The sequence below is a fragment of the Procambarus clarkii genome, chromosome 48, assembly GCF_040958095.1.
Source record: "Procambarus clarkii isolate CNS0578487 chromosome 48, FALCON_Pclarkii_2.0, whole genome shotgun sequence".
NCBI lineage: Eukaryota > Metazoa > Arthropoda > Malacostraca > Decapoda > Cambaridae > Procambarus > Procambarus clarkii.
Window position 1 is genome coordinate 10,485,388 of NC_091197.1, and position 27,645 is coordinate 10,513,032.

Here is a 27,645-nt window from a genome sequence, read left to right on the forward strand (position 1 = left end):
TTAACACGGCAAACCTAATTGCCGGTGTGCAAAGGGTTATCTTGAGGTTATCTTGAGATGATTTCGGGCTTTTTAGTGTCCCCGCAGCCCAGTCCTCGACCAGGCCTCCACCCCCAGGAAGCAGCCCGTGACAACTGACTAACACCCAGGTACCTATTTTACTGCTAGGTAACAGGGGCATAGGGTGAAAGAAACTCTGCCCATTGTTTCTCGCCGGCGCCTGGGATCGAACCCAGGACCACAGGATCACAAATCCAGCGTGCTGTCCGCTCGGCCGACCGGCGCCCTGAGGGTCGCAGAAGTTCCAACCGGATACTCGGGTAATGATGATGCACAATAAATCACAGTGGCACTGTCAATGGGATCATGCACAATAATAATGTCACACAATAACTAAATGTGTGGTGTATGTGAAACTCACATTCACAAATGAGTGTAATGTCGTGATACCACACAGATAAACACGCATACACCGTCGGATGTCTAGGTCTTCACCTATACCTGTGTCAGGTATGAGAAGGTGAGAACTGTGGTTGATCCCTCAGATCAACCCACAGACAGACACAATAACAAAACACAAGATCACCCAACATGACAGTTTTCGATCCAGGGTTAACAGAGGTAGGGCTTGTGCACGAGATCGGTGCACTGTGTACTGCAATGAGTCATTCAAGTCAGCTGTGGGATATTTTGAGAGACCATACTCTCACACCGGGGCTTGCCCAGAAATTGGCGCTTCATTACTATTTTTTTTTTTTACTGCAGCTCCCACTTGGTGTGCAACTTTCAGCAAGTGGTTGATTCTGACTCAAGGTCCTTTTGTTCATCAATCTGCTGGAGGGCAATATTGTTGATTTAGTAGTCTTGATGCACATTGTTATGCACCATATGCAAAGGTCTTGCATTTACCAATCTTCCAATCATTTGTAGAGTTTGTGTAGATCTCTTTGTATGATTTCAGTATCATTTTCACTTTCTACTTTACCATAAATCTTAGCATCGTCTGCAAATTTGATATGGTTTGCAATATTATCATATATGTCATTGCTATATATTACAAAATAAGTTGACCGCAATATGGAACCTTGTAGTACACCACTAACCAAATTTCTCCAGTTAGATTCGTTTTAATTTAGGATGGCCCTTTGTTTTCTTTGTTTTAACCATTGCTTTATCCATTCTTGTATTATAACATTTATTCCATGTGCTTGAAATCTCCTTGCTAGTCTTACAAGTGGTACCTTATCAAAAGCTTCATGTATGCTACATCGACTGGAAATCCTTTGTCTGTATAGCTGGTTACCATTTCCAAAAATATGAGCAGGTTCATATGCAAAATTTATTTTAACAAAATTATGTTGTGTTGATTTTACTGGATTGTTCACGCTGAGATGGTGAATGATTCCTTCGTTTAGGATTCTCTCCATGAGCTTGCAGATATGCGATCAGGCTGATTGGACGATAAAAATAAAATAAATAAATAAATGTTTATTCAGGTAAGGTACATACATACAAGAGATTTTTACAAAAATTGCTAGGTTTATAGATAGAGCTGGTACATACAATGCCTAAAGCCACTATTACGCAAAGCGTTTTGGGCTGGAAAAACATTAAAGACGATAGTGTTCTGTTGAGCATTTTCTGCCTTTTTTTTAATAGGAGTGACATTTGTATATTTCTATCCTGGGGACTTGTCATTGGTCCAGAAATTTCCTGAAAATAAGTTTCAGCAGTAGACATAATTCATCTGTTAGTTCCTTTACAACTTTAGACTGAATTGTGTCCACACCTGGGGATTTTGAATCTTTAGTTTGTCAGTGCTCTTCTTCATTATATAATGCATTATGGGAATATTCCTTAATTCATTCTCTTCACTTGCTTTAATATCTTCAATATCAATGTTCACAGACAATATATAGCATCATTGTTTAAATTTCTGAACCTGCTAAACATACCAGTTTCTGAACATGTAAAACATACAAATCTCTGATTATATGTGATATAATCACTATGTGCAAAATAGCAACATGAATCGACAAAATTGACAAAGAATTTTTTTTGAAAACTGCAGCTTCAAGAACAAGAAGACATAGTTTCAAACTAAGGAAACAAAGCTGCCAAAAAACTAGTTAGGAAGTTCACTTTTGTAAACAGAGTGGTAGACAGTTGGAACAAGTTAAGTGGTGGTAGAGGCCAAAACCATCATTGGTTTCAAAGCATCATATGACAAAGTGTACTGGGAAGACTGGACACCATGATAATCCAGTCTTCCTCTCTCATCATGTAACTACACTTGGGTAATTACACCCCTGTCACCATGTACCACATGCATGTGTTACCGTGTATAACATGCACATACAATTGTCACCTTGTACCACATACCGTAAGCTCATTGATCATAAATAAGTAAATAATAAATAAATGTATATTTAGGTAAGGTACATACATACAAGAGATTTTACAAAGATTGATGGATTTATAGATAGAGCTAGTACATACAATGCCTAAAGCATTATTATGCAAAGTGTTTCGGGCCTAATATAATAAATAATAATACTGATCCTTGGCAACTGTACTTTAAAAGGTTTTGCGTGTAGATTCTTATATGTAAAGTTCAATAAATAATCAGTTTAGTATAGATCTATCATTTATTTAAATGCCAAACTTTCAGGCGGTGCTTTCTGCTGGTGTGCGTCTCGGCGGAGGTGTTATGGGTGTGCATGTGGTGTCAAGCTGCAGCCATGCTTCCCAAGTCTTAAAGGAGTGTGCATCAAGAGCAGGACTCCAGATCCTCAGTGTGCTGCAGGTTGAGAATGAAGACAATATGATGAAAGATATAACAGATTTTATAAACAATGAAGTGGTAAGAACACATGTTTTTGTGCATGCTGTATAAATTTACAGTATTTTTGTCAGTTTGAAGGTAAAAGGTAATGCAGTAGGATACATTTTATCCATTGGAAAAATTGTTTCTGAAGCTTAGTGGCTTGATTCTTTTAATATCAGGTGGTTACCTTCAATACATTATACTGTAATTGAAATTTGATCCAATTATGATTTGTTCATTGTAATGCATAATTAATTTAATGAAACATAATTAATCCATGGAAATATTGCTACCAATAAGACTAATGCCTCAATAAGCAGCCTCAAAACCAATGAGGTTTTGAGGCTGCTTATGACACCACCAACAAATGAACTTTGATTTTTTTGTCATAAGGTAATTTGATGACCTCATTATGGAATATCATATTAAATAAAGTAATTTTCACGTCACCACCTTATTGTGGGCTTCATTAATACATACACCAAAACACTAGGGTCTGAACCCAACAGTTGCAGTGACAGTGAAATGGGTGAACCAAAGAAACCAAAACAGTCCCTAAAGTCACACCCTGCCTAGCAGAAAAGCCACATGGGCATAGTTCAGGCATCTGCACAACTGCTCAAGCAAACACCGAGTCACCTGGAGCCATTTCAACACTTAAACAGTGGCAGCTTTGCAGCCACAGCAAAGCCGCCAGGAAAAGAGAAAGCAACACCAAACGAAAATACCACACAAAACCCAGCCAAGTTCAATCTTGGATCAGAACCATCGGTATAAGCGAACCATGAACAGTGATATACTGTACCTCTGTGAATTGCGAGAGTAGAGTCGATGAACAGAAAATGAGCTGACAATGGGAGGCGCATATGACACTGAATATGTCTGGAATGGAGACCTACCCTGACCAGCAGAAGACAAAGACCCGGCCCTACCAGGCCACATCTGAGAGCAAGGATGAGAATCCCGAGAACATAGGATGTGACATAGGTTGTCATGAAGCGACCGCTGAAGACAAAAACTGGACAACAAAATCTTCTGGCAAAAGGAGAGTCAAGGAAGAAGAGGTGAGGTGGACAAACAGGCCAAGGTCCAAGCCAAATCTAATGACTGGGCCAACACAGCCTGTCGACACATAAAACAGGTAAAATAGAATGCACCGACTACCTCCTGGAGCATGGGCTCATAGAGCTTGAGCAAAGCCTCTGATGCCACCATGGAAGGAAACAAGGCACATGCACCTGACACAGATCCAAGCGTATCAACATCCTCACAAAACCATTCAATATACAGCTCCACAAGGGCTGTGTACTGGATCAACATCCTCCACAATTTGGATATTCATCCAAATTGAGGATGTTGATCCATACAGTTTCTTCAAAAGGCCAGATGTAATACAAACAAGGAGCAATGTTTTTAAGCTCAACAAGCCACAGTGCTGGACTGAAAACAGGAGATGCTTTTTCCCCTATAGGATTATAAACCCATGGAACTGCCTATCTGCCGAAGCCGTAAATGCCAACACTGTTTAATTTTAAAATCCAGTTGGAAAAAATCATCAGGGTAAATGGACCTTTAACAAGCTGCCAGCTTTCTGTCCTTGTCAAGGCCACCAGCGTTAGTGGCCCTCGGGTAAATATTATAAAGTAGACCAACACAGCCTAGTCAATGTGGCTGTGAAGGCCAACCTCGGCATGCCATGTAAAAAAGTGCACAAACCACCAGTGTGCCCTAATCAGCCAAAATGTTTGCACCCACCCAGGGGTCTAAATAGAATGGCAGAAAGACCCCCTGACACCCCCAAGGTGAGGTCCTCACCCCGGTGGGCTGGCTTTTGAAGAGCTAACTCCTGAACACACCAGAGAAGATGAGTGTCAGTGCATGAACAGTGGTAGGGAGCACATAGGGAAGGTACCCCTGAGCACATGCATCTCCAAGCACCCTATGAGCTAGGTCCACACAATACAAACTTGACAGAAAATATGCATGTGAAACTTCAGTAAAACATGGAACAACACCAAGTAAATAGCTCCTGCAGGAGAAAGTCCAAGGATGGCTGGTACTTAAATTAGAAGCATTGGGACCCCACATGGCTTGCTGATGACCCAAAAACCCTTCAGTGGACCTTCACAAACATCCACTTCAGTGAGAGAACTGCTGTGGAAGGCTGGAGGGGACTGGGAGCTCTGCACTTCCCCCCAAACTGGTGGAGGGGTTCAACAGATTCAATCATTTGTTTACATTGTTGAAGTTTGTTTGATGGTTCTGATTGAGGCTTTGGTCGCTTTGAACCTGGCAGTGGTCTATATTGGTCAGCCCGTCCTCATAAACAAAAGCTAAAGTCCATTCCATGCACCCACCAAACACCCTGTTTATGAATGAAAAACAGTTTACACAACTCACAACTGATGACGTTCGAACACTTCCGGAACAAGTACTTTGCTGACGACTTTTGTTTGAACCACATTGCAGTAAATGCTTCACCCACGTACAGTACTACAAATACAAATAATCGCCAACAGAACTTAAACACCTAACCTAACCTAATCAGTGCCTAAATATGCACAATATGCTAATACTGTATATAATAATATTAATTTATAATTGAGAAAATTTCTGTTTTGAATGAACAGCATGTTAAAATTTATGAATTTGTCTTTTGGGTCGACCGCTGGATGAAATGGACTTGGTCTGAGGATGGGTTGATATTGTTTTATTGACATTTTGGATGCTTTTCTGGTGGGGTAGCAGTTTTTCACTTGCTCTCTCTGCCTCTGTGAGGGGGGACCAGGTTCTGGTCCCCAGTAGGCCAAACCGAATTCACAGCTGATGTGACATTTTGACGAGATAGCTTCAAGAAGCAATATAGGACTTCCCAGAAAAGCCTTTGATAACTGCTATTTATTTTCAGAGCTTTGGAGGAATTGTAATATTGCTGTTGAGTGCTGCAGAACTAAACATCTTCAGTGCTGAGGTTGATAATCAAATGTTGATAAAGTCCAAGCTTCATTGGGTGCTTTCTCCATTAGATGGAGAACCGCTGGCTGTAGAGTTATCCGAGGATGAGGTAACAAAATGCATGTCTCTCACTGAGGAAGAATCTTCAAATAAAAAAACAGTACTTTGCTGTACTACTAAATTTATTGTGGAAAATCTTGGTTATATTTTATATTGCAAGTACAATTGTCTGTAACAATGCATATTATTATTAATATAGTATTTATTCTCTCAGCTAAGGAAAAAGTTGGATGGAGCACTGTTGGTGGAGGCTCACTCGCCTGTCATCCCAGGGTTCAGACAGTATTTTGCCGCTGGTATCCACAGTAATACATCAGTGGTTGCTCCACTAGCCAAGCAGTATATGGAGATTATATCCCATTGTGATCCTGAGGTATCTCATTAATATCCATGTATTTTTGCCCTCTATGAGAATTTAGTGCATTTAAACTTTTGGTGTAAACTTGCTTTTGCAGAAATCTTCATTGAGAAATTATGGAAGGAATATTTGGATACAAATTTTGAATGTTTTGAATCATAGTAAATATTATTATAGTTAAAATGTATTTAAGATAGCTTCATAAGAAAAATACATAGGAGTAGAATAATAGAAAGAATGTTGATGTGTTGTGAGGGAATATTGTATTGTATAGGTGGTGTGAAGGGAATATGTACAGTATATATTGGTTTAGTCTGCATTAATTAATTTTCACATAAGACCAGGAGATTACTGTATATAATTAAAGTGTAAGCAAATCTGTGTATTTTAAACCATTTAGAATTTGTTTGTTTGTAATCAATATTCTGGGTTAGTAAGTCTTGTGGTCAATAGAGAATCTTTGAAAAAAATATACTGTATAATAATTACATCTCTATGCCGTATTTAATTTCACAAGTTGTGTAGGAAAATCTGTTACATGACGAAAATAGAGCTTGACTTACTGGTGGTTTTTAAATGCTGTTGTTTAAAATGAGTATTGAAAATATGTGATATTTCAGGCTGTTATTCTGCCATCATCATCATCATCAGCCTCATCGGCGCCATGCTCACGCCTGAGCGTAGAGGAGTTAACAAAGTCTGTCAGCAGCTCCCCGACCACAGCCACTGTCAAGGCTGTGTCGTCCCTGGCTGCTGCATTCCGTCTAGTACAGATAGAGAGGTGTTCAACGGGGGTCCACTGTCTAGATGTTCTGCGCCATGATCTTCACCAAGGTGTGTTATTCTTGCAAAGTTTATTCAATTTTATGATACATCATGTTTTCGGAGACATGTGCCCATACAACTGTTTCGTGTGATCAACACAGCATTATATGACAGAGAGAGCTGGGAAGACGGGACACCGTGAGCATAGCTCTCATCCAGTAAATGCACTTAGGTAATTTACAGATTTCTGAATGTACAGTACTCTAAAGAAACTGACCTCAAAATATATTTTAATTTTCAAATCAAATTATGATTTATTTATTTTATTTATTTTGTTTACTTATACATGTATATTTTTATTTATTTTTGTTTATTTTTGTTTCTTGTATTTATATAAACAAAATAAATAAACAAAGTTAAAAAAAAGAAAGTAAGTTTGGGTTCCTTGAGAGTTACATTCTTGCAAAGCCCTTAAGGCTTTAAATCCGGACTCAAAAAGGGTGCCTCTTTGGTACATGCTTCATAAGTGCACCTTCTGGGATGTCAAGGAGATTACAAACTGGATCCCGATAAACTCTGTCCATCCTCATTCCAATAGTCTCATCCTATTGAGAATGATGAGACCTGTGAACAGTAACTCAATATTAAGAGACACTCCCTCACCTACATCGCATCAGGTTTGGATACCCATGTGCATTGGAAATAGGCTTACAGGTTCCGGAAGATGAGAGGAAATGTCAGCACTGTGGAGAAATGCCCAACAGACCACTGGAACATTATCTAACACAGTGCACAGTTACAAACCCATTAAGATTTCAATTTAGATTCAACAGAGCAGAAGTTGTTAAACACATATGGCAAAATCTTACTGAAGTGACCATACGAGTCATAAATACTCATACTCCGCCCAAGTAAAACAGAAACAAGCAACACTTAGTGGGCCAGCCAGAGGCTTAGGGCCCACGCAGGAATATCCCTGAAAAAAAAAAAAATTACTCCTGATGCCAGTAACCCCCACAATAAGTCAACAAATTCCTTTGGAAACCTAAGGCTGAAGGCAAAATTTGTTAAAAAAAAAAAAAAAGCACAAGGTTAGAGAAGCACCTGGTGCTGCTAACCTGGTACTGCTCTAACCTGCTCTAAGTTCTCATATCCATACATAAATTTACCTGAATTTACCAGGGGGGGGGGGGGCACTATCTCTACTGCTATTTCATACAGCCCTCTGGCAGCATTTCTTCTTTTCATTTTAACCAAGGCTTTTATTGCACTACTGTAGTAATTTTTCTACTCCGACTCATTCATTATAAGCTTGCATTTACAAATTTCTCTTTTGTTGCACATTCAAGATATTAAAACTGGTCACACTAGCAATTCTGTTTACACAAATTTCACACAGAATTTTCATCTCTCTCCATTACTATAACTTTACTTTTGTTCAAATATACTTATAGCAGTGTTCTCTCTCACATATCAATAAAACTTACAAGCTACATAGATCTATCAATCTCTTAAATGTTTGGCATCATCCACATTCATAAAATTTCACATACTCTACTGTACATCAATTGCTTCTGTTGGACAATATTCACATCTTTTTCTAATATTTTTATATTTACGTGCCTCATGGTCCCATCCATATATACAGTACTGTATATTGAACAACCAAGGGTACATCACCCAAACTTGGTGTACACCTATAATAATATCAAACCTCATTCACTCATTACACCAATAACTCTTACTTCTCTACTTCCTATATGAATACTAACATTAATGTGATTTCTGTTGCAGATATATTAAAGGCACTACTGAAGCTGTCATTTACAGTGGGTGGGGGTGCTGACAGGATTCGTTACACTGCTGATGGTCGTCTTGTTAATTCTTTCACCATCAAGCACACTACTTCAAAAGGTCTACGTCAGGTTGGTAACATGCCAGTTTTCTAAAAGATGTTTATTATGAATTAGTCTTTACATGTCCATTTAGTTAAGTACAAATAAAGGAAAGTATTTTCTGTTTCTGTACTGTGGTTTGGCAAACTTAAGTTGTTGAATCTGTGATGGGTATTTTATTCTACTATAAATGTGATATATTTGGAGTATTACCGTACACAGAATTACAATTTTATAAGTTAAATTAAATTTTTTATTATGAAGCTCCAATTTATGCAGTGTTTTGGGTGTTATAATACTAATAAATATGTTAATTAAACATAATTGTATTAAATATAGTACTATTAAGGTCTTACACACAACTCACTCTCTTATGAACAGGTAGGTGTATACCGTGAGGACACTGGTGTAGTGTGGACCCCTGGGGAGACACTGGCCTCAGAGAAAGTGGAGCGTGGACGAGAGGGAAGAACATTGGGCTTAGTATCTGTCAGAGAGAATGAGAACAACAGTGCTGTTCGGTCTGTTTTGCTAACTCATGAAGTAAGTTCAGTCTTGTCTTTGCAAGTGAGGTAATCATAAGCTATTTTGAAATTTTAATATGGATTGGTTAATCTTCAACATGTGGCTGTAATCAAAATTGTCACTTTGCCTGTACAGGGGAAATGGGGGGAACCAGCATTTTTACCAAGTAATGAAAAGTAATGAAACTTTTAAGCCAAGTAAAGGAAACCAAGTAATGAAACAGTTGTATCCCAACCTCAGTACGGTCAAGATCTACCTGCTCCCTCATCTAGGGGTGAAGTTTATTTTGGTGTTTAGCTCAGTCTACACACAAGGGGACTGATTAATACCTACCATATACTGCGCACCTTGTTCCATGCGGGGGGCTGAGGCATGTAATGGCATGGAAGATCAGATAACAGAGGCATTGGCTACTTCTCATGAAAATTTTGACATGGACATAGACCCAGAAAACAGCAGATCAGCGGAGAATGATTTTCAGGAAGTGTTAACCAGGGGGGCCAAGGCAAAGTGTAGACAGTGACAGTGAAATTAATAGAAACAATAAGAGACTGTAGAACGATCAAACCCGTGTCAATGCTAGGAAAGAACAAACTTTGGAATTTGCCTAAGAATGTTACAGTCAAAGGAGGTAGAGGTTTCTCTTCCCCCCCCCCCCTCATGCACACTGACATAGCACCAGAAGCTTCTGTAGACAGGCAGTCTAGAAAGAGAGCATCACAAATTCAAGCCATTACTGGGTTGAATTTGTGTAATCACCTATGTATATACTTTCACAATTCATTGTACCTTCTTATGTATAAAGAAATTAATTCAGATAAATAATACAGTAACATCACTGGAAAGGTGGTATGTGGAATCACAGCATAAAGTAGCAGTGTATTTATTGAAAAATAAGAAATGTTCACAAAATATATGTATCTGACAATTCTCTCACATGGGTAACAGGACTATGTGGGAAGAACTTGGGCCTTTTCCGTGCTAGTTGTGGCGTGCTTGGGAGTGGTGGTCTCACTCTACATAGCTGTTTATGTGGCTCTGCGTATATGTGATGGAACTCTCACTGGTTCACAGGTAAGGTCTTGTAACCCTTGTTGACACCTACTCAAGCAGCACTTGTCTGTACTGTACTTTTAAAACTCAAGTTTGACGTTATCTTTATTTATGATTGTCACTGTTTTAAGTTATTTTATTCTTGGGCTCTAATATATATATAAAATATTATCTCAGTTCATGCAATAAATTAAATAAATTCTTTAGTTTAGAAATTTGAATTGAAACAACAAAATGAGATCATAATCATTAGTCTAGTAATCACACTGAAAAATAATTTATATTTAGTATAACAATTGTGTACAAAGTGATACATGCTATGATAATAATAAAGTATAACATGGTGAACCTAATTTTACATAGCAATGGGGATTAGTGATTTGTGAGGCTTTATATGGATTTCTGTGGAGAACCCCTCAAGCTCCCCCGCAGCTATACTGGGCTGATATGTATGTATTAGACTACGGCATCAGTCAATTCGATTGGAGTTCTAGCCTACCGGGGACCCCGAACCAGAACCCCCCTCAGAGAGGCATGAGGAGCAATGGCCTATAGAACCCCCCATGTGGTTGGAAGCATTCTATGTCTGCCATCTACCGGGTTAGGCACCCAGAAAGGTAGACCCCAACTGGTGAAACATTGCTACCAAAAACCGAACTGCTGAGCAGTTCGGTTTTTGGTAGCATTTATACAATCTGAAAGCAAGTAAAAATGCATGACATCACTCCCACCGTTGTGCCGCCTGTCTGCACAACTCCCCCTTCTCCAGGAGGGGGAAGTGGGGGGCCCCAGACCCTTGTGCCGGCTATCCGACCTCAGTTCTGAGGCTGTGTTGTTAAGTGGCAGTCGTTCGACTCTGACTCCTGACTCTGAGCAGTGCTGTGCCTTGAGGGGTTGTTCTGCTGTATTGTGGTGTGTGAGCCAGGAATAATTCAAGAAGTACTGGGGATTTATGTGCCTAGGGTCTTCTTCCCTAGGTGCCCTGTAAGTACTGCCCTTGTATCTTGGGGTTCTCTTCCACAAGTTGTTCAGGAACTACCTCCATAAGGGTCTTTTGCTACTCAATGATTGCCCGCCCTTGGGGTCAACTGGGACCCCAAGGCCCTAACTGTTCTTTGCCATTGTTTGACCCTGGGTGAGAGGTATCGTCACTGGTTCTGTGAATGGGAATGGGTTGAGGGGAATCAAAGAATGGGATCAGCATGGGGTACACAAGGGATGGGATCAACATGGAGGTACACAAGGGATGGGGGAAGACAGTCCAAGAAAAGATGGAACATGTTAAATGGAGAAACACAGACAGCAATAAAATATATATGTACACCATCACTAAGGAATAAAGGGAAGAGGAAATATAACAAACCTTCTCCGTCCCTCCCCATCCATCCATTTATTATCTTCCTACATGTCCTATATAAATATAGTAATAGCATATCTCGTAAGAAAGCTAAAACATGATTTACATGACCAGGTTCTTGGTGCAGTGCTGCTGCTGGGGGTGATGGGGCTGTACGCCTCATGTGTGATCTATGTCTTGCCTCCAACGTCCATCACTTGTGCTGTGCGGGAATGGGTGCCACCTATGTGCCTTGCACTCTGCTATGGCATCCTTCTTGCCAAATCAATGCATTTGCGAGCACTGGTGTCTATTGGGGTTGGGGGAGAAGTAAGTACCAAGATGTTAGTAAATAGTTTCTCAACTCCATAGGTGTCAAGGATATATATATATTCCACAACTCTTAATTTACTTTCTTGCTTCTGGTCTTCCTTGGCACAACTTGATAAAGACAAACCAAAATGTTGCCACTTTCCTTTTTTTTCATATGTGGCTGAGCATTCATTTTCAACTGTGTTATTCTGACTTATTCTCTGCATATTTCCATGTGGCTAGAATACAAAACATAGTTTAGGTTAAATAATTACAATTCAATACTGTCAAATATAGTGGTGGAGTGAAGTCAGCCTACAAACGATTATTTCTGGGCTAGATTTCCGGGCAGAGCAAGATGCTCGAGTATGTTTCCTTATACCAACACCACCACTACTATATACTCTCTTGTATTCCCTACTGTCACTACCTCTCCTTATACTCTTCTGTGACTGTACATGTGTGTAGTAGGTGTAGTTATTAAACTCTCAAATTGCTTGGAATAATAGCTTGAAATTTTGTGCATTGATCGAGGCTGATAAGATCTTATAGAGCACTATAAATTATATCAATCATCTGTGATTGGTGGGTTATCAGGGCTAATATTTGTCTTGACATATTTCAGGTGTCTCAAGTAAACCTTCATGTTTCCCTGTTGTTTATGGTGAGTGTACAGGCTGCACTGTGTATGCTAGGCCATGCAGGGGGCTTACTCACACAAGAAGAACCCCTGATCAAGATTGGACTGGATGGCAACAGGCAGTGTGGGCAGAAGCGTATAGCCACACTTGCCACTCGCGTCTATCTCCTCCTCCTGCTGTTTCTTACCCTCATCCTAGCCACTGTGAATCGCAAAATACAAAGAAACCATAATGAGGTAAGGAATGTTGAACTAGTTCTTAATTAATGTGGATGACTCATTAGGTTTAGTGACACTAAAATATCACTTAGATTTTATCATAATTTTGTAGTCCATATTCACCTACAAGTAGCTGTATATGATTTCCTGTTTTGAAGAGGTAAATTATACTTCTGTCAATTGACTATCTCCAAGGCATCTTTTTACCATAATGCTCGATGAACACGGGCATTATGTGTAAGGAAATGTGCCCAAATGTCTTGCTCCGTCCAGAAATTGAACTTAGGTTCAGTCACCTATGGAATGATTCCTTGACAGTGTTCAAGTATTCTGTTAAAACTTTTTTCAGAAGGAGCCTCTTGGTTGCTCCCTGAATCTATCTTGCTGAGGTGGCTTCCCACTACTGAGTCGCATCAACCATACGAGTCCTGTATGGCCTAACCAGGAACATGAGCAAAAACCTGATCCCCTCCCAGAGGCACAGGGAGCATGGGAGTGTTACGATCACCCTCACCAAGAAAATATCCACAAAGTAAGCAATGCAATGCAAACAACTGCAAGGTTCACAGAGGAAAAAGCACTGAAACAGTCACATAACTTGGCAAACTATTAATTAAAAACGATTACTCACTCAAAACTAGCTCGAACCACCTAGTGCGAATGGCCACCAACAGAGAGCAGCCCCCATGGAGCTCTTAAGCTCCTGCAATGAGTCAATCCAGTCGGATAATGGATTAAAGATTTTGGAACCCGGATTAACCTCTGGGATGCACAGCTATTAATATTTAACAGCCCGGTGCACAAGGAAACAGAAAAAAATAAAAGAATCAGCAGTGAGTGTAATGAAATGGCAATTTCTAGGTGAGCCCTGGTGGCTCCCTGAAGCTATTACACTAATTCAGTGCCATGCTACTAGGTGCCATCAGTTGTAGTTCTTATTGGCCTACCGGGAACCACGAGCCAGAAACTCCCCCCCCTCAGAGAAACAGGAGACAGTGGCACTATGAACACCTTACATTTAAAGTTATTCATGTCTGCCACCACCTGGCAAAGCACCCAGAAAGTCAGTGAAACAAAACAGACTAATGCTTGGCTAGAAATGAGACCATAGCTGGGGGTCTCGCGGCTGAGTGGACAGCACTCTGGGGTCCTAGTCCTAAGGGCCCAGGTTTGATTTCCAGCAGAGGCAGAAACAAATGGGCAGAGTTTCTTTCACCCTGGTTCCCCTGTTCACCTAGCTGTAAATAGGTACCTGGGAGTTAGACAGCTGCTATGGACTGATTCCTGGGAATGTGTGTGTATGTGTAGAGAGATGCAGTATATGTATGTAGTAGATATAATAAAGAAAAAATGGATTGGTTAGAAAAGCGGGATCCAAGAGCTAATAGCTCGATTCTGCAGACACAAACGGTAAATACAGCCTCAAAACTCCCTAAAGAACTCCCCCCCAACAATGTAAAGAAATGATAAAAAATTCTTGAGACTAGCATGTGCTAGAATGCACCATCTCCCCCTCCCCCCCTTGTTCGAGGGGAGACAGGCAGGTCCAGCCCGCTGCCTCCAGTTCTTATGATGATGGAAAACATGCTGATGCCCTGGGGGTGGGAGGATGTCAGGGAGCCACCGGGGCTCGGCCAGAAATTGGTATTTCATTACATTCAATGCTGGTTTTTTTTTGGGGGGGGCGGGGGGGGGGGGCCACCTTGTAGCTTCCTGAAGGTACTGTATCTACCCACAGTGGAGGAAGAAAGGAGACACACCGAGGAGGAGGAAGCACCACAGGTATCAAGACAAAAAGAGCTCAATGGCCACAATTCCAACCCAAGGTCACACGAAGCCACAGAAGACCGTGAACATCCACAAGAAACCCAGTTGCTGGTACCCTTTGTGACCACCAAAACTCCTGCACCCAAAGAATGGCCCCAAGACAAATGAGCAAAGAATTCCAAAAGAGAAGCCTATGGAAACAGAGCAAGGGTATGAGGATAGACCACAGGTTGGCTAGAGCAGAAGATATTGCCGACAACCTGAGAAATACAAGCCCTGGAACTGGGAACCAGGGAAACTAGAGTGAACCACAAAGAGATCACTGAAACAAAACCTGTGGCACGAAGGCAGTGGCATAAAGCCCCCACCTGACAGCACATGATGCACCCCAGGCAAAACCAACCAAGCGTTCACCACCAGACAAACCCTCCCCCCCCCACCATCAGAAGCCACTCAACGCATTCGCCCAGTGTTCGTTTCTGAACCCTGGAGGTGCCGCACTTATACAGGGAGGGGGGATAAGAAAACCCCTCTCCCTGCAACAAAAGACCCTTTGCAGAAGGTATTAAGGCCCACAAAGAATCAAACAGGATCTAAGGGCCCCACTTAGACTCCCCCAAACTCCGGGAACTGCAGAAGAGGGCCCCCCTGGGGAGAGCCATCATCCATGGCCACTGCCCGGGATAGAAGAGCCGAGTCCACGGAAAAGGCTTCAAAAGAAGGGGCCAGCTGGAAAGACCCAGAAGCCTTGGTGTGAGCGAGAGGTTCGGTTCAATGTGCAGTTGTGTTCAGCAATCACCAATCCATGTGCCTCTAAGGGGGGCCAGGTTTTGGTTTGTGGTCCCTGGTAGGCCAATAAGAACTCTGCGAATGATGGCACCAAGTAGTAAAGCATTGTATCAGTATAGTAGATTCAGGCTCTCGGAATATACTATAGTTTGCTTAATGGGCATGCAGAAGACTTACTATCATGAAGAAATTAAGTTCTTCTAGCTTTTCTATTGAATAGAATATAGCTTGAGTAGTTATTTTTACAGCTATCCAAACCCTTCCCACTTCCCCCTACACTTCTGAAATATTACTGTAATTCGAGGGTTTTAAAAACTACTGAATGTGCATTTTACAAGAGTACATGTCCGTTATTAACTTTCTTTAGGGACAGTGGCTGCTGCTAACTTCGTGCGTGTCTGTCCCTGTGGTGGCTGTGTGGTCAGTTATGAGTTATCTTGCACCGTCTGCCTTGGAAGCTCCTACAACCAGTGTGGCATTGTTGGTTCTGGCCTCAGTAATTCTGGGACTCGTATTCATTCCCAAAATGAGGATCATTGCTCAACAGGCCAAAGACTTCAGGTACAGTATTTGTAACATTACATGTGGTAATAAAGTAATGAAAAATGTAATAAAAATATATTTAGTAGAAATAATGCACTAATATAAACAAAATGTTACCACAAATTGTAGGTAGTGACAAAATACAGTCCCACTCAGTGGTGGGTAGTGGCAAAAGGCAGTCCTATTTATTTAATTATTTATCTATTTTTTATTTTTTATATAGGTACTGTACATCGAGTTGAGAAAGTACATACATTGAGGTTTGAGTGTAACATTCTTGCAAAGCCACTAACACGCATAGTGTTTCAGGTAGGTCCTTAAGCTAAACAATACAAGTAACAGAATATGAGTTAAACATAACTACATTACAAATTGATAGAATAGATTATATATCATTCACCCGGGCTGTACAAGACTCGAACCACGGTCCCCACATGTGTGAGGCTGAAGCTCTATCGACTGAACTATGAGTAGTCTTAATAAGGAAAGATAACAGAGGCAACTACTGCTGCCATCTGGAAGCTGATCCCAGATCCCTGCTGCCTCTGTAATCTTTCTTATTAAGACTACTCATAGATCAGTTGATACCTCACATGCGTGAGGTCCGTGGTTCAAGTCTCCTAAAGGCTGGCGCATGCAGCACGAGCTCACAGCACCACTGTGCAGCTAAGGGTCACAGCACCACTTAATAATGATGATTACTAAAATAGGTAAAAATCTGCTATCAGAACAATAAAAAACTTTGTTTTCAGACAATACGCAGCCCCAGTTTAAATCCTTAAACATGTTAAACAAACTCACTCCACACATTCTCTTATGCCATTTACATATACAAAACCTTGTTCCGAGATGCAAATCCTGATCTGAAACTCTTCTTTGACAGATGTAATGGAACCCATAATCACCACACCAGAAATAAATATTTCTTTTGATATCCCTAGAGTCAAATTTAATCTGTGTAAACACTCTGCAAATAAAGGGATCTAGTCTATGGAACTCACTCCCAAATGAACTGAAAAGTTGTCCAACCTATACCTTATTCAAAAATAAAACCAAAATGTACCTAATTTCATCCTCATAGTTTCCTACCTAGTGCCTTAAACTTGTACTGTATTTTGTGTTACCCACTCCCAATATATGTGCCTAAGCCATATTTAACTTCATCATTGCAATCACTGCTATCATCTTATTCATGGTTGTTATATTAAATGCATATTTTACTACATTATACCTAGAAATAATCCTAAAATTATGCTACAATGTACCTACTAATCTTCATCAAATTTTCTTACAATGTACCTATTAACATTTATCAATTTTGCTATAAATTATCTACTTAAAATTATCTGTTAAATTAAGGATCCGCCCGAATTATTATGCGTGTTAGTGGCTTTACAAGAATGTAAAAACATCAATGCTATGTATAGTACTGTACTCTCAAAACCCAATGTACCTTCTTGTATATAAATAAATACATAAATAAATGAATTATGTACTCCCACAACCCAATGTACCTTCTTGCATATTAATAAATACTGTACATAATTAAACCATCTTGAAGATATCTTGAGATGATTTCGGGGCTTAATGTCCCCATGGCCCGGTCCTCAACCAGGCCTCCTTTTTGTTACACACCCCAAAGAAGCAGCCTGTAGCAGCTGTCCAACTCCCAGGTACCTATTTACTGCTAAATTAAACGCTGCTAAATAAACCATACATTATTACTTATTTTGGCAGATATACTGTATGTTCTTGGCTTGTAATATTGTTTGTATATTATCTGTAGACACAAACGAATGGCAGCTACAGCTTCCATCTCCACCATTTTTACGCAAATGGAAGAAGGCCCCTTCGGTGGTGTGCCAGCTCTTCAGGAGGATCTGAAGCCTCTCTCCAGCAACAGCCCTCGAGCTCATCACACTCATCGAGACAATTCAGGGTCAATAAGATCGTCTCTTGCCTCTCAAAACAGCTACAGAGCAGCTTTTACTAATGTCTATGGCTTGCCTCAGCAGTCTCCTCTAACCACTCCCCGCCAGGTTATGAGGAACCATATTTGTGAGGCTTCACATGGAGCTTATCCATGAATTCCTAAGCTAAAATCAAAGGAAAATGTCTATTTTTTTAATACAAAAATGACTTGATCAAAATCCAGTCATAATATTCTTAATGATGCAAACCAACATATTTTTAATGAGTAACTGAGTATAAGACCAAAATATATCACATTAATTTATGTGAATAAAGTTTGAAGAATTTCAATTACAGTGAGTAACTAGATGGGGTATTTATGGAGTATATCCAGACAGTTAGATGTGTCAGAATTAGTAGACATGCTTAGTGTACAGTGAGAGCTCAGTTGACTGCATGTTGAATACACATACAGTACTTTATTTTGATGGACATTGATGGACATGTGATTCATTGTCCTTATCATACATATATATGGTATGTAACTGAAACAATATACTCATACACAATATTAATTATAACTAAAACAATACACTCTTATCATATACAATATTAAATAATATTCACATCTTGCTACAATCTGAGTAATATAGCAATGTGTGAAATAATGAATGTTAAATATTTGTATTATAAAGGATAATGTACAAACTTGTTCATATAGTTGCACAAATTGTCTTGATGTTTGTGGAGCATGAAAGCATGTAGTCACTGTAGTAGTCAGTATAGTAGCCAGTGCAGTAGTCAGTGTATTAGTTAATATAGTAATGAATGTAGTAGTCAGCATATTAGTTAATGTCATAGTCAGTATAATAGTCAATATAGCAGTCAGTAGAGTAGTATAGCAGCCAATATAGTAATAAATTTAGTAGTCATTACAGTAGTGGTGTTGTAGTTGTTAGTGTTGTAGCAAACATAGAAGCCAGTGTTCAGCATGATGAACAGTATGCCAAACATTAACTAGGCTACATTTTTGTGTACACAAACTAATGACTGGCAGTGTGATGAATATGCTGTACCGTATTTTACATTTACTGGCTTGTAAAACTAAATTTCTTGCAAATGGAGTACTTATAAAAAAAAGAAGATACAGGTTACCGGACTACAGTGTGACTTTGCTTGAACGAATCATGTTGGACTGGAACCCTCAGGGGGGGGCGAAAAGAATGAACTAATGGACAAACTCCTGGTGAAATGGAACATGCTGTCTATGCCAATAAATTCTTTTGATAGACTGGCCTGACTTTGCCAAACAACTACAGTACTGTACCTATATTCTGTAGTTTTTATGTTTTTGTTCTGTCTTTAGTACTAATACTAATAAAAATTTATTTGTTTAAAAATATTTCATTGCTGTACAGTACTTGAGTATGTAATTAATAAAACTTATTTAATAAAGGTTGTTTGTGACCTTTTTTTGTGGTGGTTGTAACCCTATTGCTACTAGATAGCACCAGTCTCCATGGTGTAGTGGTAAGACACTCGCCTGGCGTTCCACGAGCGCTCTGTCATGGGTTCGTATCCTGCCCGGGGAGGATTTACTGGGCGCAAATCCTTAACTGTAGCCTCTGTTTAACTCAACAGTAAAATGTGTACTTGGTTGTAACAATGATTCTTCGTGGCGGGGATCGTAATCCAGGGACCTGCCCGAAACGCTACGCGTACTAGTGGCTGTACAAGAATGTAACAACTCTTGTATATATATAAAAAAAAATTGTTAGGAACAAATCCACAAGGGCCGTGACGAAGGTTCGAACCTACGTCTGTGAGCATCCCAGACGCTGCCTGATATTTCTGTGTGTAATGTTAGGACGCTTTGGGTAGTTTGCTAGGAAGCTTTGAGTATCTTTGGGTAATTAGACGAGTCCGTCTTGTTTCACAAATTATCTCAAAGCTTTGAGTAGCTTTAAGTCCGTCTAATTACCCAAAGCTTCCTAACTAAGCTACCCAAAACTTTCTAACATTACGTTAGTAATGAATAAATATGATATATTTATTCATTATAATGTTGATGCTGAATGTAGAACATGGAAAAAATATATTTCTACTCTGAAAAAACATCATTTCATAACGAAATTAGACGAGTCGACGTTTCAAGCGACTATGTTTTGGAGCGACTTATCCAAGACACATTGTTGCTTGGAGTGTTTGCTGTCATATCAGCCTTCTGTACCTAACCAACCTACCCAAACCTAACCTAACTAAACCTAACAATATAAGCTGTGGGCAACAATATATCTTGGATAAGTCGCTCCACAACCTTGTCACTTAGATCGTCCACTTCCTATGGCCTCTCGGGCTACTTAGTTTCGACTAATTTCGTTATAAACGTACATTATTTCAGAGTAAACATTGTTTTTTTTCATGTTCTACTTTCAGCACTAACGTTATTGTGAGTAAAAGTATTATATTTCTTCATTACTTACGTAATACTAGGAAGCTTTGGGTAATTAGACGGACCCGGGAAGGGGTACCTTATTTATTTATTTATTTATTTATATATATACAAGAAGGTACATTGGGTTTGTGAGAATACATTGGATAGTACAGTATTTACATTCTTGTAAAGCCACTAGTACGCGCAGCGTTTCGGGCAGGTCCTTCACCTAGCAGGAAATAGGTACCCAAAAGTCAGTCAGCTTATTATGGGGTTGCATACTGGGGAGGGTCAGTAATTAGACCCTAGGGATAGGGGGGAAAGGGGGGGGGAACCTGGATACAAACCTAACATGTACTGTATGTATAACCTGGCTGCCAGTCCTCCAACTCAATGAATTATTATTATTAATAAATTATTCGCAAAAAATTCTTTTATGATGCGTCTTTTTTATGGATTTTTTATGGATTTATGGATTTTTATGGATAATTTGGTATTAAAATTATAGATGTACACACACACAACTTTATTGAAACCAAACATTCAAAAGGAGAGAACTTTTTCACCAAGCTTGAGAGAGGAAATGAGGAAGGGATAGTCTCACACCCTCCCTCCCTCTTCCCCCATGCCCAGCATTCAGCCGACTGCTGTTGCTTTGTCACACTTTTGGCTCACTTCACGCTCATGCCATAAATTTTTCAGTAAAGTGAAAATGTATTTTGACTTAATTACAATCTTCGGCACAATAATTACCGAATAATGGACATCCATGTTAGTCACAAGGGTTGAGTTGACGGTTCTCCAACCTCCTATCAATTAAAAAACTAGAAAGATCAGACCTATGTGGCAGGTATTGAAGTATTATTAGTGTGACTCCAACTGTACACACAGAAGATGATGCAAGGCACCAACATGGCACACGAGTCAGAATCAGACATAACACACACTAAAATACCCAGCAACAGACCTGGCCACGTGGACCGAGTCCCAAGCAGTACTGATGTAATGGCAACTCAAAAGGAGAAGCCCTGACTAGGACAACACCCAGAATCTTGAAAAATATTACTGGTGGGAATGGGTAATACAAACTAGCTACAAGGCAGAGAGTTGAGAAACTAAATCAGAATGAATGAACAGCTAAGGGCACACAAGATGGGTGCCTTAAACTGACAAGTGAAGCATGAATATAAACAATACAAAAAGCATGGCTCCCACAGAAAATGTTCCCATGAATGCCAACATCACTTACATACAATATACAGTAGTTCATAAAATATGAGTTGAAAACAAAAAAAAACTGAGCAAGCTAGTGCCAGGATGAATAGGGATGATAGTGGTAGACAATAGGGATGATACCGTGGGCTACAGTAGTTCATAAAATATGAGTTGAAAACAAAAAAAAACTGAGCAAGCTAGTGCCAGGATGAATAGGGATGATAGTGGTAGACAATAGGGATGATACCGTGGGCTTCAGAACAGACCCTATAATGCCAGAAACCCAAAACTTACTCTCATCATTAGACCACACATGCTGAAGATCATGCCTAGTACATTCATGTAGTCAGTAGTTGGATCTTCACCAGGGGCCCCTGGAGTCCCTTGTGCTGATGGTTTGTACCTGTCAATGGTCAAATTACATTATATTGCAGTTGGTATGTATAAAAATGTAATATTAATGTATTATTATTACTGTATCAGTAAGGTGTTATTGATCAAATAAGTAACATTAAAGCATGTGTGAGAAGGCAAATAAAATGAATTCAATAAACACAGGTTTTATAATTCTCTTTGCAAGAAGCGATTAGTTATGGAAAATCAGGAGGGAAGAGGAGAGAACATATTACAAATACAAACAACAATGAAGTTCAATAATTACTGTACACAAACCCTCACAAAAGTAACATTATTTGAAAAAAAAAAAAAAAATACAGCACTGAATGTAATGAAACACCATTTTCTGGGTGAGCCCAGAGGCTCCCTGGAGCCTACAAGGCTCTCCACAGAAAAGATTTTGAAAAGTTTTTTACTTGTATCGTACTTAAGTATGATTTCCCATTGGGACAAAGCCAGTTAGGTTTATCAAGGTCCCCTCTAGGCCAACTACTAGTCTTTCCCAAGATGCAACCAACAATAGTTGCCCAACTCCTAGGTACTTATTTACCGCTAGGTGAACACAGGCATCGGGCAAAAGCAAACGTGCCAAACGTCCTTGTCCTGCGGCAGAAATCAGTCCCGAACGTTTCAATTGCGAGCTGACTGTGTTGACCACTACACTACAGTATTTTGAGGTTATCTTGAGACGATTTCGGGGCTTAGCGTCCCCGTGGCCCAATCCTCGACCAGGCCTCCTTTTTGTTACACCCCCCAGGAAGCAGCCAGTAGCAGCTGTCTAACTCTCAGGTACTTATTTACTGCTAGGTAACAGGGGCATCAGGGTGAAAGAAACTCTGCCCATTTGTTTCCACCTCCACTGGGGATCAAACCCGGAACCTTAGGAATACAAATCCGGAGCGCTGTCCACTCAGCCGTTAGGCCCCCCCTGACACTTCAATATTATTCACTACAATGGGTTATTTGTACAAATGAATCGCCATTATCTGTACGTTCTTGTAAAGCCACTAACATGCATAGCATTTTAGGCAAATCTTAAAGCTAACGCAAAATTTGCAGTGAATTTTAAATTATTGTACAAAGGAAACAGTTAATCTTAAGAGAACAAATCTACAAGGGGCCGTGACGAGGATTCAAACTTGCGTCCAAGAGCATCCCAGACGCTGCCTTAATCGACTGAGCTACGACATAGTATAAGAATTGCAACCAGAAATTCTTCTGAATTTACTTGGATCCTGCAGCCTCTCCGAGAGACAAACCAGGATTTTACACAACTCCCCCCATGCACTCGAGCTATGTCAATAGGCCGTTCTACCTCTTCGCCCTTACTTCATTATACACAGAAATCACAATAGCGTGACATCTAAGCTAAGCTAATTGTTAAGCGAGAGGTAAGGTAGTAATAAGGGTGATGAGAAATTATGTTGATGGAGTGCATTTGTAGATAGTACAGCACTAGATGAGTAATTAGCACAATGTAGGATACTAAAGTGAAGACATTGGGTTAGGAAATTCCACACATTTGGTCTCTATATTCTAGAGACCTGCATAGAGAATCTTAGAGATATTTCAGCAGTGATGTTCATGCAGAACATCACAAACATTCTTATTTCATACAATTCGGAAGTTTAAAATCTGAGTTAGTATTAAGGAACAGAGCTTTGCAAGTGTTTATAATGTGAAGAGAATGAAGAGTACGGATTAAATGTTTAGTACTGTATGTCCAGGGGTTTGAGCAAAGAGGCTGTATGTTGTCTGAAAACAGAATTTATTATAGTTGAGGGTATCACAGTGTAATCAACTCTCATACCAGGAACAGTTGAGGGCCACAGCACTAACAACACTTCAAACCAGACATGACTTAGCAGACCTCATTGAAATTTTAAAATACTGAACAATTTGGAGGATGTTGATCCAGATAATGTCTTATAAAAGCTCAACAAACCACAACATAGGACTGAAAACAAGAGATGCCTTTTACCCCCATACGGTTATAAACCCATGGAACTGCCTACCTGCCAAACATAATTGCCCAAACTCTTACATTTTAAAATCCAACTGGAAAAAATAATCAAGGCAAACGAGGGGACTTTGGACAAGCTTTTCTGTTCTCGTCGAGGCCACTAATACGTTAGTGGCCCTCAGGTAAAGTCAGGTAAAAATCGGTTGCCTTCCCCCTTGACTCCCAATTGGGGATCCTGGGTTCAATTCCCAGTCAGGACAGATATGGCTGGGCACATTTCCTTTCACCTAATTCTTCTGTTCACCTAGCAGTAAACAGGTACTCGGAAATTAAACAACTGTTGTGGGTAGGATGATATAAATACTGTACTTTGTAAAGAAAACCAGATACAGTTCTGTAATAACAAAATATATTTAAATTAAGATTATAGTGCATTTTAAAATCTGGTTATGTGGTCGCTGATGGAGAGTTTCCATAAATACGTAACTAACATGAAACTGGCCGCTAACAGTTTCATGTCAATGGCTGCTTCGGCCAGCTGCATTTAGTTCAATAAACATTTCTGTATATTACCTGTTGATGGTTTTAACAGTTCTTCACACACAGCCTGGCCTTTATACGGGTCATGAAAGGTCTACCAGAACCTAGTGAGTTACTTGAAACACCTAACATTTTTATGCAAACTTTGTACAAAATTATTAATTACTACTATACACTGATAACACAACTGTTGTTTTCCAATAGTTGTGTTAGTCCTACATTGCTTTTTTATCACTAGTAAAACGGTCTGTAATAATGTGTCACCCTGTACACATGACTGTTCACCAATGGATTGGAAAATTTACCTAACCTTACCCAGGCTAACTCAAACCAACCAAGCCTAACACAGCCTAATCTTGGCTAATACATCCTAACGTATCAAACTTTATGGATGGTACTTTTTGGACATGAAATAATTCGACGATGCTCGTTTTCCCGTTTGTTAAAACCGTATACACTATACTGTTATGGTAGGATGTATTAGCTTAGGTTAAGCTGTACTGGACTCCATTGGTTTGGGTTAGGTTGATTCTTGGTTTGGTTAGTTTAGGTTGGGTTGAGCTAGGTTATCTTGAGATGATTTCGGGGCTTAGCGTCCCCGCGGCCCGGTCCTCGATCAGGCCTCCTTTTTTGTTACACCCCCACCAGGAAGCAGCCCGTAGCAACTGTCTAACTCCCAGGTACCTATTTACTGCTAGGTAACAGGGGCATCAGGATGAAAAACATTTTGCCCATTTGTCTCTGCCTTCACCGGGGATCGAACCCGGAAACCCTAGGTTAGATAGGTTTTAACATTTGTTTGCGAGTCATCGTGTATGTGGTATGACTTGTATCTGATTTAATATGGTCTTATCTGTCAAAACTAAAAATTAAGTAAAAATCTTATATACCTTCTTGTATATAAATAAATAAATGAGCTTTGTTTAACCCTCGCCATTTCTTTTCAAACTCCAAACAAAATGGGAGTAAAAAATCATTTCAACAAGGCTACTTTTCTGATAAAAATGTACTACTAAGTTAGACTTGGTTATGTTATATGGATTAGGTTGTTTTATTATTAATCATTATCGTTTTAAGTCTGCTAACTAAGCATCTTGTATACGTAATGACCTATACCCCCTACAGCAAAAATACCGAACTATAATACCCTAAATCCCACCCATATAGGTGTACAGACAAGTAATTCTTTAAACATCACACCAAAGCATTGTACAGATACAAGAAAACCCATGCCTATATAAGAACGAATTGTCCATATGATGACCTACTAACTTCCTCCCCCACACACACACAGATCCTCATCATTACACAATAATAACATCTTGCACTACAATATCCCCCCCTACATTCACTTACCTAACAATCTTATCCACTCTCCGTGGGTCAGAGCTGTTGTTTGACGTCTGCATTTTGAGTGGGAATGTTGCTGGCGAGCTGCTCCTGTATGTCGTCTGCTGGTCCACAACAGTGCTGGTGGAGGCCGAGGGTTCCGGGCCACGGGGACCTCGGTTGCCAGATCCAAACTGCGGTAAGTACCGAATTTGTAATAAGAGTAATATATATATTATATATAATGTATATATTGTTAAATATGACCAAAAAGGTAAGATTAATAATTCTACCACGAATTTTCTCAATATTTCTTATGTTTCTTTTTTACTGTGGATGGTAATTGAAAAATCAATTCTCCAAAATTCATTTTTATTTCTAGTCTGACGCGAGGCTTGAACGCGTTTCGTAATAACTTGTTACATTTTCAGAGACTTTAGTTTATACACACACAACTGTAACCTGAGAACACTAAACAGAGTTTTACTTATGCTAACATTAAACAGCTTGTCTTATATACTCGCATTTGGGTGAGGTGATGTGTTGCAACAGTTTTGGAAGAGGTGAACAAACTTTTGACCAACGCAGAACATGGAACAATGGGTATAAATTGGATAAATGAGAGGGAAGAATGGAAGTAACTGCAAAGGGCCTAGTGACCCATACTTCCTCTTGATGCTTCTATATTGGTACGGAGTCTTGAAGTGGGTAGAATATAGTTGTGCATCAATTGGCTGTTGATTGCTGGTGTTGACTTCTTGATGTGTAGTGCCTCACAGATGTCAAGCTGCCTGCTATCGCTGTATCTATCGATGATTTCTGTGTTGTTTGTTAAGACTTCTCTGGTGATGGCCTGGTTGTGGGAAGAGATATGTTTCTTAATGGAGCCCTGTTGCTTACGCATTGTTAATCGCCTGGAAAGAGATGTTGTTGTCTTGCCTATATACTGAGTTCTTTGAGGCTTACAGTCCCCAAGTGGGCATTCGAAGGTATAGACGACGTTAGTCTCCTTTAAGGCGTTCTGCTTTGTGTCAGGAGAGTTTTTCATGAGTAGGTTGGCTGTTTTTTTGGTTTTATAGTAAATTGTATCTTCTGATTTTTGTCTGTAGGGATAACGTTCCTACTAACAATATCTTTCAGGACCCTTTCCTCCGTTTTATGAGCTGTGGAAAAGAGGTTCCTGTAAAATAGTCTAATAGGGGGTACAGGTGTTGTGTTAGTTGACTCTTCAGAGGTTGCATGGTGTTTCACCTTCCTTTTTATGATGTCTTCAACGAAACCATTGGAGAAGCCGTTGTTGACTAGGACCTGCCTTACCCTACAGAGTTCTTCATCGACTTGCTTCCATCCTGAGCTGTGGCTTAGAGCACGGTCGACATAAGCGTAGACAACATTCCCCTTGTACTTGTCTGGGCAGCCAACCCTATGCCCTACCAAGAACCCACCCGAAGCCGGACAGACACCCACCTGGAGCCCAAACAGTCACCCACCCGGAGCCCGCCAGCTGAGTGAACCGGGGCCCGCCAGTTGAATGAACTGGAACCAATCAGTTGAGTACCTGGAGCCTGCCGAGCCCGACCAAGAACCCACCCAGAGCCCTACCGAGAAACCACCCCGATCCCTACAGAGAACCCACCCCAAGCCCTACAGAGAACCCACCCTGAGCCCGACCAAGAACCTACCCCGAGCCCTAAAGAGGTACCCCAAGCCCGAGAGCCCACCCCGAGCTTGACAACCGAGAGCCAACCCTAAGCCCTACCAAGAACCCACCCCCAAGCCCTACCAAGAACCCAGCTCCAAGACCTACCAAGAA

General features: G+C 40.2%; 1 protein-coding gene and 1 long non-coding RNA gene across 7 annotated transcripts in view; one reads left to right on the forward strand and one right to left on the reverse strand.

Annotated features, from left to right (window-relative positions):
- The window catches only part of LOC123764761 (metabotropic glutamate receptor 2), a 65,677-nt gene extending 46,267 nt beyond the window's left edge, over positions 1 to 19,410 (forward strand). For 2 of the 4 annotated variants that reach the window (XM_045752867.2, XM_069302601.1), the window contains 11 exons: positions 2,672 to 2,863; positions 5,736 to 5,891; positions 6,057 to 6,215; positions 6,821 to 7,034; positions 8,760 to 8,890; positions 9,242 to 9,403; positions 10,334 to 10,459; positions 11,910 to 12,104; positions 12,712 to 12,963; positions 15,869 to 16,062; positions 17,831 to 19,410. In XM_045752867.2, coding sequence (XP_045608823.1) covers positions 2,672 to 2,863; positions 5,736 to 5,891; positions 6,057 to 6,215; positions 6,821 to 7,034; positions 8,760 to 8,890; positions 9,242 to 9,403; positions 10,334 to 10,459; positions 11,910 to 12,104; positions 12,712 to 12,963; positions 15,869 to 16,062; positions 17,831 to 18,131 — 2,082 coding nt within the window. In that variant the 3' untranslated portion in view covers positions 18,132 to 19,410. Of the gene's footprint in view, positions 1 to 2,671; positions 2,864 to 5,735; positions 5,892 to 6,056; positions 6,216 to 6,820; positions 7,035 to 8,759; positions 8,891 to 9,241; positions 9,404 to 10,333; positions 10,460 to 11,909; positions 12,105 to 12,711; positions 12,964 to 15,868; positions 16,063 to 16,267; positions 17,790 to 17,830 lie in introns of those variants that run through there. The other 2 variants (XM_069302602.1, XM_045752868.2) reach the window with 2 other exon arrangements.
- The window catches only part of LOC123764762 (uncharacterized), a 34,670-nt gene continuing 8,500 nt past the window's right edge, over positions 1,476 to 27,645 (reverse strand). The window contains exons 2-4 of one of the 3 annotated variants that reach the window (XR_006773619.2): positions 25,860 to 26,026; positions 21,899 to 22,007; positions 1,476 to 2,800 (exon numbers count right to left, since the gene is read on the reverse strand). This is a non-coding gene — a long non-coding RNA (uncharacterized lncRNA). Of the gene's footprint in view, positions 2,801 to 11,943; positions 12,085 to 20,898; positions 22,008 to 25,859; positions 26,027 to 27,645 lie in introns of those variants that run through there. The other 2 variants (XR_006773620.2, XR_006773618.2) reach the window with 2 other exon arrangements.